General features: G+C 41.4%; 1 protein-coding gene across 1 annotated transcript in view; it reads left to right on the top strand.

Moving 5' to 3' along the window:
* The first annotated feature begins 538 nt into the window (after positions 1-538).
* The window catches only part of LOC136883370 (insulin-like peptide receptor), a 97,954-nt gene continuing 82,818 nt past the window's right edge, over positions 539-15,674 (top strand). The window contains exon 1 of the mRNA XM_067155640.2: positions 539-1,883. Within this exon, the coding sequence (XP_067011741.2) occupies positions 1,180-1,883 (704 nt within the window). The 5' untranslated portion in view covers positions 539-1,179. The remainder of the gene's footprint in view (positions 1,884-15,674) is intronic.

Raw genomic sequence — 15,674 nt, 5'->3', positions numbered from 1 at the left:
AGGTCTGTAACCAGCACGCTCGAATTAGGGTTGGTATACTTGTTTTAATTCAGTAGCAGAATCATTGTAGACACTGTAGACCAGTGTAATATGACTTGTCATTGAATTCCAAGTCCTAGTAACTACTATACTATTGCTTTACCCTTTGTTTCAGATTTCCGCAGTTAATGGACTCTCTTCCTGGTGAGGTACTGTGTCGGTAATGAACACTCCTGATACAAGCCAGCCAAAACTGGGTTATGGCGAGTTACAATTACTGCATGCCATGGATCTCTTTCGGAACCTGTCATCTATTTATAATCGCGCACATGGGATATCCGCCCACTTGCACGGGCAAGAGAGTTGCACTGGAAAGTGGATCAGTCAGTGGACGGAAGGGGAGCCAAGAGGATCACGGCGAAGGACATTTATCATTGTCATCTCGCTGTTCGTTTGCCTGCCCATTTTGACAGAGCAGCAACTCGTTATAACTCCATGCTAATACGCTGTTAATGTGTGCTTTTCAACAACATGGTAACGAGAGGTGCGGTACATTCTCGTAGTTCTATCTTATCTCTTGTGCAACCTGGATATGGTTACCACGGTCTCCTGTCAATAATGCGACGTCATAGGGGCAATTATCACGTCCCCGTCATCGGAAAGAACAAACAGTAGCTGAAAGATAAAAGGAGACACACGCGCACCATTAATGATAATATCGCTCCAAGCGAAGGTTGTGCTGCAGGAAGATGCTGTTACAAGTGTGAAGATCTTAATGAATGATGGCGAATTGTTTTCAGTGTGTATTTTTGTTTGTTTGAGGTTATGTAATGCTATACGTCTGCGCGTTCAAAGCAAAGAATATCGAGTTCAAAGTTAGCGCGCGCGAGTCGAGTGTTCTCTCACGAATAAATAGGCCAGGTGTTTCATCTCAGATACGCAAGAGTATTGTGTCTGTGACAGGGACAGTAAATGATGCATAATTGGGCTTTTCTTAGTGCTATATTCACAGTTATGTTCTTTACATTTTCAATGGAAGATTCATTATTTTGTGTTTGTCCTCTTTGACTGTTGTGTTGATATGTAGTGTCAGTGTTTATAACAAAAAGATGTTGATAAAGAGTGACGCCAGCTGATCTAATCTCGCAAGCTAACAAACACCTGGATGAAGTCGACATTTGCACAGTAGCGCTGAACAAGATGAGGTGCCTGCAAGGTGTATTCCTCTTTTTGCTCTTAGCCGCAGCAGTGACACTCGTGAATGCCAAAGAGTGCCGTAATATTGACGTACGCAACAATGTTGCTGATCTTTCAAAACTGCGAGGTTGCCATGCTGTGGAAGGTTATGTGCGGATTATCTTAATGGACAGAGCGACTGAATCTAACTATACTGACGTGAGTTTCCCTGAATTGCGTGAAATAACAGGATATTTATTACTATATCGTGTGAAAGGTTTACGAACTATAGGGCAGTTATTTCCTAATTTAGCTGTTATACGCGGTTATAAACTCTTTGATGGTTGCTCTTTAGTGGTGTTTGAAATGTTCCAGCTGCAAGATCTCGGCTTATCGGGTTTAACAAAGATTGTAAGAGGTTCAGTGATGATACAGAGAAATCCTAATTTGTGCTTCTTGGAGACTATAAACTGGGAATCTATCACCACCGGAGCATTGCATTTATCAGAAAATAATAATGGTGACGTATGTCCTTTTAAACCGAAATGTCCTCCTGCTGGTTGTGAACGCTTCATCTGTACCGATAACGAACAGTGTAAGAAAATAGAACAAGACCGTTGCGATGAGATGTGTCTTGGAGGCTGTACTGGACCAGGGCCCAGAAACTGCATAGCCTGCAAATATGTACTGCTAGATGGAGAGTGTGTTCGACGATGTCCGGAAAACAGGTAAGAATTGCTCTTATTTACCTAAAATAAATACTTTCTATTGTTTAAATGTCCCAATAACTACTTTTTGACGGTTTTCGGAGACGTTGAGGTGCTGGAATTTTGTTCCGCATGAGTTTTTTACGTGCCTGTAAATTTACATTTTTTTTTACAATTGGCTTTACGTCCACCGACACAAATAGGTCTTAAGCTGACGATGGGATAGCAAAGGCTAGGAGTGGAAAGGAAGCGGCCGTGACCTTAATGAAGGTACAGCTCGAGCATTTGGCTGGTGTGAAAATGGGAAACCACGGAAAACCATCTTCAGTGCTGCCCATAGTGGGGTTCGTAGCCACTATCTCCCGAATGCAAGCTCATAGCTGCGCACCAATTTGCTCAGTGTGTAAATTTACCGACACACGAGACTGACGTACCGGACTGAGCCAAGATGGAAACTGCCAAGTTGGGGTCAGAAGGCCAGCGCCTCAGCCGTCTGAGCCACTCAGTCCGCCAATAAATAAATAAATAAATAAATAAATAAATAAATAAATAAATAAATAAATAAATAAATAAATAAATGAAAGCGAGAAGGAACAAAATGGAACTAGTTTTCTAGAAAACAAAAAAAAACACACAATAAGAAAGCCCTCTCTTGGAACACCAAAATAAGGCATTACAACACAGTAATAAAGCCGGAAGCACTCTATGCAGCAGTGACACTAGTCATGGGGAGGAAAGGGCAAATGGAGAAATTGGAAATCAAGGAGAGGAAAATATTGAGGAAGATCATGGGTTCCAAATTCCAAAGTAACAAACAAGTTTTTTATAGAAACGAATCCCTCTACCTTAAGTCGGAGAGACTCTCGGATACCTTGAGGAAAAGGAAAATTGATTTCTATGGAATCATATTCCGAATGAATCCTGACAGATTAACTAAACAGATCTTTGACTTCTTTCACAAAAAAAGACTAACCCCAATCGGTTTAAGGAAGTTGAAAAGGATCTTAGAGATCTTAAGATTACCAAACTCATGTTAAAGAATGGTACAGCCAAAACCGTGACCAAAGACAAAACTAAGAGGTTCCAAGTTAAGAACAACACCAGAAAACCGATTCAGATACCAGAGGAGGAAAGGAGGAGGAGATCAGTTAGAATGAAGAACTATTGGGGGAAGAAAAGAGCTCAAGCATGTAAGAAGTGATTGATCTGACGTGCCCCAAAGATGGGTGATTCGAAATAAATAAATAAATTAATTAATCAGAGTAATGGCGGGGGTCTGGGAGTGGAAGTAACTATATTACCTCACCAATTTGATAATAATAATAATAATAATAATAATAATAATAATAATAGTTTTTTTGCTAGCTGCTTTACGTCGCGCCGACACAGATACGTCTTATGGCGACGATGGGACAGGGAAGGGCTGGGAGTGGGAAGGAAGCGGCCGTGGCCTTAATTAAGGTACAGCCCCAGCATTTGCCTGGTGTGAAAATGGGAAACCACGCAAAACCATTTTCAGGGCTGCCGACAGTGGGATTCGAACCTACTATCTCCCGAATACTGGATACTGGCCGCACTTAAGCGACTGCAGCTATCGAGCTCGGTAATATAATAATAATAATAATAATAATAATAATAATAATAATAATAATAATAATAATAATAATAATAATAATAATAACAATAATAACTAGAGAACTCATGCTGCACTACAGCATTTATAAAATTTATAAATAGGTCAGATAATGTATCTTAATATAAAATTGCTCCATCCGCTGCCCGGGTATTTTTTGAAGTAACTTCTAGGATTTGTTAATTATCTGTTAATTACGTGTGGAGTGAATTTACAGAAAATCTTTATTGTGACGTTGATTGATACTTTACGTTTCTTTTCTTTTACAATATTTTTCGTCGCACCGACACAGATGGGTCTTACGGCGACGATGGAATAGGAAAAGGCTAGGAGTAGGAAGGAAGCGACCGTGGCCTTAATTAAGGTAGAGTCATGTGTGAAAAAATAGGAAACCACGGAAAAACGGAAAACCACCTTCAGAGCTGACGAATGGGGTTCGAACCCACTGTCTCCTGAATGCAAGCTAAGAGCTACATGATGCAAACCGCGTAGCCACTCGCTCGATGTATCGGTAGCGTGCCTGCCTCTTACCCGGAGGCCCCGAGTTCCATTCCCTGCCAGGTCAGGGATTTTTACCTGGACCTGAGGGCTGCTTCGAGGTCCACTCAGCCTACGTGATTAAAACTGAGGAGCTATTTGACAGTGAGATAGCGGCCCCTGTCTAGAAAGCCAAGAATAACGCCCGAGAGGATTCGTCGTGCTGACCACACGACACCTCGTAATCTGCAGGCCTTCGGGCTGAGCAGCGGTCACTTGGTAGGCCAAGGCCCTTCAAGGACTGTAGTGCCATGGAGTTTGGTTTGGTTTTTAAAACTGTACGTAGAATCATTGCTGTGTGTTTAGTTTTAAAGTTTTTGTTCCGCGTGGAACTATGCCTTTGTCGCAGCCCAAATTGTCTGGGAAGTAAATGATCTTTCAAATAGGCTAATAATTGTATGTATTTACACGTAGCGCTATAGATATGATGTACTGTCATTGGGACTGTCACCAATCAGTCTAGCGACCCCGAAAACTGTGAATTCAATAGTAATCTCGGTCATTTTGAACATTCCCTTTCTCATCCCTTCCAACCTGCATGCTGAACTTGGATTTAAATGGCATCCAGAGTCTTACAATTCATCTCAGTGACCCCGAACAGTAGGATTCGATAGTAATATTGGCCGTTTTCGATTATTTTTACATGTCACTCCCTCCCATCCGCTAATCGTAGGGGTGCTAGGGCTCTCTTACCCACACAGTATTTGCTCCAGATAGTAAGTCATTATGAGTACCAAGTTTTGTTGAGAGCTACGCTGGAACATATACATATATCATTACGGTTATTTTAAAAATTTCCTCTTTCACCCCCTCTCACCCCTATGCGGATGGTGGCTGGACTTAAAATGCCATCCGGAGTGTCACTACTCATCTCAACGACCCTGAAAACTATGGATTCAATACAAATATAGGTCGTTTTCGATCAGTTTTACATGACACTCACTCCCCACTCCAGGGGTGCTAGGTGTATCCTTTTCTCACGGTATTTTTCTCCAGGTCCGCCTCTGTGGTGTAGTGGTTAGTGTGATTAGCTGCCATCCCCGGAGGCCCGGGGTCGATTCCCGGCTCTGCCACGAAATTTGAAAAGTGGTACGAGGGCTGGAACGGGGTCCACTCAGCCTCGGGTGGTCAACTGAGTAGAGGTGGGTTCGATTCCCACCTCAGCCATCCTGGAGGTGGTTTTCCGTGGTTTCCCACTTCTCCTCCAGGCAAATGCCGAGATGGTACCTAACTTAAGGCCACGGCCACTTCCTTCCTTCTTCCTTGTCTATCCCTTCCAATCTTCCCTTCCCCACGCAAGGTCCCTGTTCAGCATACCAGGTGAGGCCGTCTGGGCGAGGTACTGGTCATACTCCCCAGTTGTATCCCCCGACCCAGAGTCTGAAGCTCCAGGACACTGCCCTTGAGGCGGTAGAGGTGGGATCCCTCGCTGAGTCCGCGGGAAAAGCCATCCCTGGAGGGTAAGCAGATTAAGAAGAAGAAGAAGATTTTTCTCCAGATAGTATTAAGTCATTTGTGTACCAAGTTTGGTTAAAACTACATCATTTTTAATGCTTTAGCTTCGATATCTTTACCTAAAGATATTGCTCCTTAACTGTGTGCAACCCGCTAAGAATAGGATGTATTGCGGGCTAGCGTAAGCCTTCGTCTGCAATTATTATTGGAGTGATCATTTAATGACTTACTTTTATGATTACTCAACGTTGATTCAACGGCCGTAGCCGTGTTGAAACACCGGATCCCGTGAGATCTCAGAAGTTAAGCAACATTGGGCGTGGTCAGGAGTTGGATGGGTTGCCACGCGCTGTTGGTGGGGGGTAAGGGAATGGAGGAGCGGAAAGGAACTGGTCACCCTACCGCACGTAAACTCCGGCTCATGATCGCCTCTGCGGAGGTTCGGACCTGCCTTCGGGCAGAACAACCCTTACCTTACAACGTTGATTGAACTTAAAAGCTATCAATGCTTCTTAGTTCATCGGCAGGTAATTACGGAGAGAAGAAAATCGGTCCAGTAGAACGGTCGGACAAAGCTGTTTGAATATAGAAATAAGTGAAATGCCTTTTTTTTTTATCTGAGTGGAAACATTGAAGTGTCAAATAGAAATAAACATGTTTCCGACCTTTAGGGAACGGTAGATCCAATTATTACTCTGGCTATGTTAGCTTGCGTTGTCTCTTTGGAAGTTTAATGCCTTTTTTGAGTTGTTATGTCCGTTAATTTCTGTATTAAAACCTACAATCTGTTTTCCAGTCATTGGCCGGGTCAGGGATGGAATGAATGAAGCCCCCATCTTGCGGCGAGGATAGGAATTGTGCCGGCTGCCGAGGCCTGTCGCACTCCTCTGGGGCAATGATTAATGAGTGAGAGATTAAATGAAATTATATTGGAGAGTGTTGCTGGAATGAAAGATGACAGGGAAAACCGGAGTACCCCGAGAAAAGCCTGTCCCGCCTCCGCTTTTTCCAGCACAAATCTCACATGGAGTGACCGGGATTTGAACCACGGAACTCAGCGGCGAGAGGCCGACGTGCTACCACCTGAGCCACGGAGGCTTCCCGTTAATTTCTGTTAATGTCCGTTAATTTCACTAATTGAAATTGAATTCACTAATTGAAAGTGGCACGTGGTCCCGGGAAAATAATAATAATAATAATAATAATAATAATAATAATAATAATAATAATAATAATAATAATAATTACGCAGGCTGTTCTGTAGTTGGGAATAGCCTACATGACTTCCTTTGGGAGGCGTGTTTCTGCCATGCGAACGATATGTCCACACCAGCATAGATCTTTGCCTCCACGATTTTAGTGTTAGATTATTCAAGGATACTGACGTTCGTTCGAAGATCTTGCCATTTAATTTTCAATATCCGCCCCAACATCGTTAATGGTATCTCTCCACGTGTCTTCTTCTATAAGTAGTCCAAGTCTCGCAACCGTAGATAAGTGTTGATATTACAACAGCATTGTAGACACGGAGCTTTGTTCTAAAGCTGATATCATGATTATCAAAGACTCCTTTTACGAGACGGCTAAAACCGGCACTAGCGCATCTCAAACGATGTTGAATTTCTGTATCAGTGTTTGCACATGTTGAAAAGTGACTACCAAGGAAAGGAAAATGATATACATATATATTCTCAGAGTCTGGTCATTGATCGTGATATTTGGAATATTCTTATTAGAATGTGAGTCTAGAAATTAATATTGCAAAGATTCACATCCTTTCTGTTATTATTTACATATTAAAATTAATCAGTGGAAATCAAATCAAATATAATTCCAATGTACTGGTTAATAACGAGAATTAATACAGAACTACAATTTCATAGATAAAAAATAAAATTTGCACAAACATGTTTTCGTATTACACAAATCTCACTTCACAAATCAACTGGTCGATAGGGTTGCCGGATCTCGTACCTGCCATGTAATGCCTGTTGCTCACGGTAAAATTTTCTGTCAAATTTATTGTACAATAATTTAATTTTATAAAATTTATGTTTCTCACGGTCAAAATCAAGTTTTATAAAACCTTTGATAAAACTTTTCATAAAATAGGACATGTTCTATTCCGTAAAATTAATTTTACGAAACGAACCAATCAGCGAAGCTGACATCACGATGATGCTGGCGCTACGTCGTGAGAAGATTGTGAAGCTCGATTGTAAACAAACACTTCTTTGTAAAATGGCAGGACCCGGGTGGAAGCTGTTGGCGTTTTACTGGACGAATACCAGAAATATCCATATTTGTACGAGGTTAAAACGCCACTTTACCACAACAGAAATGCAAGAAGAGAGGCAGGAAACACAATTGCCGAATTCCTATATGAATGCTGGTCTTCTAACCTCAACTAATTTTCGACCAAGGACAGCAATCCTCTACCTTCTTCTCTTATTTTGATCCAATACCGAGTCCAGCATTTCCTGGCATTTCTTTTCTTCCTTCTTACCACCGTACAACATATAATTGCAGCGAAAGCAGCAGGTTTTGCTTTGTTTGTTGGAGCCATACTCTCAAACACACTGTAAGTTGAAGAGCTGATTCTTGGTTTATAAGTTTATCGATAGATGGCAGCACATATACATCTTAGTTCAGAAGTGAGTTCATAGATGGTCATCCCGATGTTTCCACGGATTTTATAAAATAATTTTACCGTGAGCAGCACAACTTGTTTTCACCAAATTTTTATAAAATTAATTGTACAACAAATTTTACGAAATATTTTAACGTGAGCAATAGGCATAAGATTAAGTCCTAAAATGTGATGCAGATGTGTATTAACTAGCTTACATTAAACCATTGTGACATAAATATGTCTAATGACTGGCAGTTATCCGAAAAATTGTATAACGTGACGTGAGAAAATGCGTGACGGAAGTGTAACCATAGTAACCGTGCAGGCTGTGTCTTACGGCTGGCTGATGGTTGGCCTTGACTGGGAGACATATTTATGATAATTTGATTTTCGCAAAGGGAAAAGTGGTTTCTTTTTTTGACATATTTTTAAGGATGGATGATAACAGATTAACAAATTTGATTTTCAAATACCATTGGGAAAAAGGTCAACAACAACCTGGATTCAAGAGGTCAAGTAAGATTTGGAGCGGAATCATATAAGAGAAGAGGAAATCAAAGAAAGAGGTATTTTTAGAAATACAGTGTTAAATATGGAAGCATTCCAAGGCAAAACGGTGAAGAAAACTGGTACAAAATGGTATAAGAAAAGAAGAGGAAACATCGAAGGCTGAGGAATTGAAAGTGGCACGTGGTCCCGGGATAATAATAATAATAATAATAATAATAATAATAATAATAATAATAATAATAATAATAATAATAATAATAATAATTCCTCGAGGATAGGCTTATGAGTACCGGTATTTATTCTTTTAATGGCCATTTTTTATATTTTAATGCCTCTTTTCATTACCTGCCTGCCTATTTTAGCCAAAATAAATTCCTAAACTTCCGGGCTGTAATAATAATAATAATAATAATAATAATAATAATAATAATAATAATAATAATAATAATAATAATCCGGATCATTGGCGGACTGGTCAATGTAGTGGCATATGGTTCAGAGGCCCCCGGTTTCGATTCCCGGACAGGTCATGGATTTTGGTTAAGGCCTCTAACTCGGGAGCTGGGTGTTTATTAGTTCATCTTAATACACATGTTCATTCACATACATCATGTGAGAGTACCACAGAAATACGCAATAGTGAATACATCTCTCCACGTAGGGCTGACGTCAGGAAGGGCATCCAGGTGTAAAACTGGGCGAAATTCATTCAACTTTACAATCCACAGGTAATTGGGGAAAGGCCAGGAATAATAATAATAATAATAATAATAATAATAATAATAATAATAATAATAATAATAATAATAATAATAATAATAATAATAATAATAATAATTTATTCTTTAATGCACATTCACTTTCGTCCTCCATTGGCTTTGATATTCTGTCGGCATTCTTTCATTCGGTTCCTCATTTCTTTTCTTAGTTCTTCCAAAAAGACCACCTTTGGAGGTTTCCTACAATGCTTTTTCTTAAGAAGTGTTTCGATCCCGAACAGCTTCCTGTCTGATCCCCATTTTCTCCATACTCTTACGGATTTTGGTAAATCATCTCAACACAACCTTTTTAAAATATTTTTATTCCTCAATGTAGGTCGGGATTTTTCGCGGACGTTTGACAATAAATTATTGCATTATTTCTAGCATTCTCTGCCTTCACTTTCTACCAGTACTGTTCATCCTTTCTTCTACTTCCTTTATATGATCTCTCTTTTTTCACTAGTGTTTCCTCAGTCTTCTGGAAACAGCGGAACTTTTTGACGAGTTGTCTAAATCGATTTCTGTCCATTCTATCATCTTCCCTAACCCCCATCTTAGTCAGGTCCAACCTCACTGCTCGAAACTATTTCAGCTCTGTGCTCTTCCTGCAGAATTCAAAAAAGTCCACCTCTGTGGTGTAGTGGCTATTGTGATTAGCTGCCATCCCCGGAGGCCGGGGTTCGATTCCGGACTCTGCCACGAAATTGAAAAAGTGGTACGAGGACTGGAACGGGATCCACTCAGCCTCTGGAAGTCAACTGAGTAGAGGGGAGTTCGATTCCCACCTCAGTCATCCTGGAAATAGTTTTCCGTGGTTTCCCACTTCTCCTCTAGGCAAATGTCGGGATGGTACCTAACTTAAGGTTGACCGAGCTCGATAGCTGCAGTCGCTTAAGTGCGGCCAGTATCCAGTATTTCGGGAGATAGTAGGTTCGAACCTCACTGTCGGCAGCCCTGAAAATGGTTTTCCGTGGTTTCCCATTTTCACACCAGGCAAATGCTGGGGCTGTACCTTAATTTAGGCCACGGCCGCTTCCTTCCCACTCCTAGCCCTTCCCTGTCCCATCGTCGCCATAAGACCTATTTGTATCGGTGCCACGTAAAGCAACTAGCAAAAAAAAAAAAAAAAAAAAAAAAAAGAAATAAACTTAAGGCTGCGGCCGCTTCCTTCACCTTCCTAGCCCTTTCTTATCCCATCGTCGCCATAAGATCTATCTGTGTCGGTGAGACGTAAGGCAAATTGAAATAAATTAGAATTCAAAGAATTCCTCAGTCTATCATTGTCCATCCTCAACAATCGTCCATAGAACAGTAGTACCCTTGTCTTCCTCATTCATCTTATAATAATAATAATAATAATAATAATAATAATAATAATAATAATAATAATAATAATAATAATATTGGTTTTACGTCCCACTTTCATTCATCTCGAGGGCATGTCCATAAAGCTAGGCTCGTCTCTTTCTCATCGATGTCACAATTCCTTCCGTTTCCTCGTATAACTCATTGTTTAGTTTCAATCTCCGTTTTCTATTCACATGTATAGATCCTAGAATGGGTCTAAGATATTTTTTTAAAGTTTCGTCCCCGACTATTCGTCTCATCATTCATTTCGTCACCGGCTTTTTGGTCATACAGACTACTAATTGTTCGTCACAGTAATGGTTTGCAATACTCTCATTTGAAAAAATCAGATACATTATCAATGTATGACTCAAATGTATACAGATTTAGTGCTGCATTGTACCCACTGGCCTCAACTTAACCAAAATGTAATCGTATTCTTTCTGTGATCTCAATATTATTTTTTCCAAATCACGGTATTTCTAGTTTTTCTTCCGTGAGCAGACCCATCTGCTGTCCTTTCTAGTTCCAAACTTATTTCTTCCATTCTGTTCTGGAGAAGCCTCAGGAGATGGTGTAGAGAGAGACGCACGCGATCTTCCATTGCAAGGCTTGAATATTTCGCCAACCAGGGACATATGAATGTTCAGTAGGTTCTCGAACAAAGGACTTCCTATCGAGAGATACCAGCGTTGATTTGCACTCCTCACGTTGGTTACAATGCCATGACGATATTCTTTCTTTGCGTCCTACGTTTTGTGCATATGAAACACTTACATCAACTTCATTCACCCCCCCCCCCCCCCCCCCATGTTTCGGTAAAGTGAATCTCAAATTATTTTCCATTGCTAAATATTACCAAATACTCTACATTGTATAATAGTGATAGTACTGACATTTAATATATCATATTAAGTTGAAATAAATAACTATGTAACCTAACAAACAACAGAACGCAAAGTCAACTGGTGTAAATTACGAGGGGGTACCCAAAAATAACCGGAATAACATCGCCGTGAGCGAAGCTTGTGTAGTACGCATTTGTGCCGCTAGGCGTGTATAGCGCAACTCATTGCCAGCTCAGTGCCACCTGTATTGTCGACCTGGCTTGTTCTGTTCATCTGTAGTAATTGTTTTTGCTAGCGCTGTTTTGTTCTTGTTTCGTTTTTTATGATGGCAAGTTTAAGTGAACAACATGCAAACCTTTTATTGTGAAGTTTTAAGAAGATTGCGTAACAGTGTTCGTCAAAAAAGACCCGATTTGTGGCAGACAGAAGACTGGTTCGTCCACCACGACAACGCACCTGCACACACGCTGTTGGACAGCCTTTGGCTAAAAATGGCATGATTCCGCTGCCCCACGCCTGGCTCCGTGCGACTTTTTCTTATTTCTACGCATGAAAAGGGGCATGAAAGGGCACCGAAATGAAAACATAGAAGAGGTCAAGAAAAAAACGAGGGAGGAGCTGTCAGCCATTTCTAAAGATGACTACAAAAAATGTTTCGAAGAGTGGAAGCACCGGTGGGACAAATGTCTTAGTTGTTATGGAGAGTATTTTGAAGGGGATAAGGTTGCTGTGTAAAAAAAAAGAAGATATATAGCTTTAAAAAATAATTCCGTGTTTTTTTGTGCCCTATCGTATACATAACGTGTTCTGCCGTTGGGCAGGTCTTGACACAGCCGCTCTCTATGCAGTCCTGTCTGCAGCCATCCTCTTAGTAATTTCCTGCTATTTTGACACTGTCCACCATCTGGTACCTTCTTCGTCCTCTTCTTCTCCTTCCATTTACCGATCCTTCCAGAGCAAACACTCTCTTCGTAGCCAGTTCCTCTTTCTTGTATGGGAGGTTTGTAATAATTTCCTCTTTTCTCCGACTCTCTCTAATAGCCTACCTGGTCGTTTTGTACCCTTTCCATCCTTCTCCATAACTACATCTCAAATGCTTCTAGTTTCTTTTCATCTACCTTCCTTAGCGTGCAGGTCTCTGCTCCACATAGCGCCACACTCCAAACTAAGCATTTCGCCAGCCTCTTCCCTAACTTCAAGTCCAAGCGTCCACATAGGAGCATCTTCTTTCTGTTGAAGGCTTCTTTAGCGATGGCAATGCTAGTTCTTATCTCACTACTAGTAAAACAAGAAAAAGAGTATGCTCGGAGCTTAAACAGTTAACATGTGACAAAAAATTCGGTGACAAAAGTTTATACCAAACGAGTTGTTGGCCGTGGGATTTGGGTCGCATAGCTGTGAACTTGCATTCGGGAGATGTTGGGTTCGAATCCCACCGTCGGCAGCCCTGAAGATGGTTTTCCGTGGGATATACTGCGGGACGTAACTCCAGAACACCTCATCAATCTAGTCAGGGCACTTCACGGTAACAACAGGTCGCATGTTCGCGTGATTCACAGCAATAATGAACACTGAAAATGTAGGTATTTCTCGGGACGGTTATTTCCAGTTATTGTAGCAGCCCTCTGCTGGTTAGGTCCAAAGTTCCAGCAGCGTACAATGCTCCCGGCTTGATCAACATGTTCTAATGTCTGAGCTTTGTTCTCAAACATAGATTTCTTATTGCACACATCTCTTGTTGACTTATTGGCCCTATGGATTTCAGTGTCGAGAGTGTCCGAGGCTCGCCTGGTGCAGGTCTTTCTATTTGGCTCCCATGGGCGACCTGCGCATGCTATATTTTGTGTCTCACAGTTTGAAAGACTTGAAGTTTATGTTAAACACGTCGACACTGAAAAGCATGACTTCCGTACTGATTTTAAGTAACTTTGTCGAAATGATGGCATACCGTATTCACAAACATATTTTGAAATTCTGGAATCTTATTTTTCGAAATATTATTTTTGGATCTGGCAACACTGATCATGCAGGCTTTAAGCTGGTGAAGACTAGTTTGAGATACTGTTATTGCTTAGTGTCAATGTGTTAGAATGTGTTGTTATTGTTGTTATTATTATTATTACTATTGTTGTTATTATATGATACACTTATTCTTGTACTCACTCCATTAGGTGTTATGGGTAATATAGACTACTTTGGTTTAAACACATATTTTCCTTCATAATTTTGGATAATTATCTCGCTCACTTTAAGCAATTTTTGAGAATGTTTAGGTCACTTTATGGATTTTTTTCGGCATTTATTATGTCATCAGTATCCAGGCAATCTGCCACCTGGGCCAAGGGCGCCCATACCCGGGGGCAAGGTGGGGCCGCGGCCCCCGTCTAACTCTCAGGGAAAGGCAAAAATCTAGTGTAGTCACATGTTCTCCTTTCAAGAAAATGATTTAAAAGTCAGTATGACGTAAAAGCGGTAGTACCGCCCACCACCAACAGGTAGCGGATACCGAGGGTTATTCTACTGCAGAATACAAATCGCCATTTATCTTCCAAAATATTAAAATTACTACGTACCCCCAGGTCCGGGCCCCCTCTAGAAACTGCCATATGGGCGCCCATGACCTGGGCGACTGCCTTAAGTGCAGATCAGCGGTGATGCTGACTGATCGTGCGAGTTAAGACATTATCGTTCTTAATTATACAAGGTGCAGTCGATTAAGTGCGGCCAGTATCCAGTAATCGGGAGATCGTGGGTTCGAGCCCCACTGGAGGCAGCCCTGAAGATGGTTTTCCGTGGTTTCCCATTTTCACACCAGGCAAATGCCGGGGCTGTACCTTAATTAAGGCCACGGCCGCTTCCTTCCACTTCCTAGGCCTTTCCTATCCCATCGTCGCCATAAGACATATCTGTGTCGGTGCGACGTAAAGCAAATAGCAATATATATACAAGGACTGTAATTAGCTAGTGGCAATATTGATAGAACGCAATATTGAATGAACTAACATGTACAGTTGTATCACATTCCTTCAATGTAGTCACACGCAAAGTCTAAATGTTGGGAAGCGGTTGGGGACCGTTGGCAAGGTGTTCTCTTTTGATGACGACTGAGTGCCCTACTGCGCGGAGTACACGTGCCACGTCAGGAAATCGGTGGTCTAGGAGCGATGTCTGGTGAGTATGGAAGGTGTTCCAAGACCTCGCAACGTCAATCTGGTTCTGAGAAATGGACGGTGTTGCAAATCCTCAGTCTCGTTACAACCCGCACGAGACGCCTTGAGCCATTGCGCAACCCTACAATACAGTAATGCATTCCCGCCACAGGCTTCACGTAATCCTCGATAACTTCTGATGCATTTTTGGCACGGGCAACCTCGATTTTAATACGCGAACGCTGATCACCTTTTGAAAACATGGTTTAGAGCAGCGAAATCGACACTCTTCACTTCAACGCCACACAGCAAAAACACTCCCAACTGGATGGCCGGAAAATGCACACTACATATTGACAACAGTGCCATCTGACCGCTCCCATATCCTATTTGCGCATGCTCGGTCTCCCGCGAGTGTCTGGACTACATTGTCACTACTTGATTTAGGCCAGCTTCCGACGAAGTGACACATGTTGCGCTACACCCTCATTCAGCAGTCGAAGATAACGACATATACATGGAGTAGTGCTACTCGCCAAGTCGCGCGCTACCGTCGACCATGTGCGATTCATGAGCTTTTCGATGTGTCGCGGTCCAACAGCCAGTCAACAATATCGATACTGTCCTATCCAGTAACAGCGATTGGGATTTAAAAGTTGGGGGGGGGGGGGGGGTATATACATCAAAACTGATATAAAACATCCTACAAAATGAATTTTTTATGCTCTCTGAGCGAATTTCGAGAGAGGTAAATGTTGACAGTTTACCTACTTAAGTGCGGTAATAATAGTTTTTCGAGATTTTGATTCAATATTATGCTATACAAGTTTCACCAGAGGAACAATATTACATATGTATTACAATTAAATAGAAGGACGGTGTGATTATAGAATTAAATTCATTTAGAACTTGACTACACGCTAAGAGTATAACAGACGCT

The sequence above is a fragment of the Anabrus simplex genome, chromosome 11 (genome assembly GCF_040414725.1).
Source record: "Anabrus simplex isolate iqAnaSimp1 chromosome 11, ASM4041472v1, whole genome shotgun sequence".
Lineage (NCBI taxonomy): Eukaryota > Metazoa > Arthropoda > Insecta > Orthoptera > Tettigoniidae > Anabrus > Anabrus simplex.
Note: the sequence above shows the minus strand (reverse complement) of the source record. Positions and strands in the feature narration are given on the sequence as shown.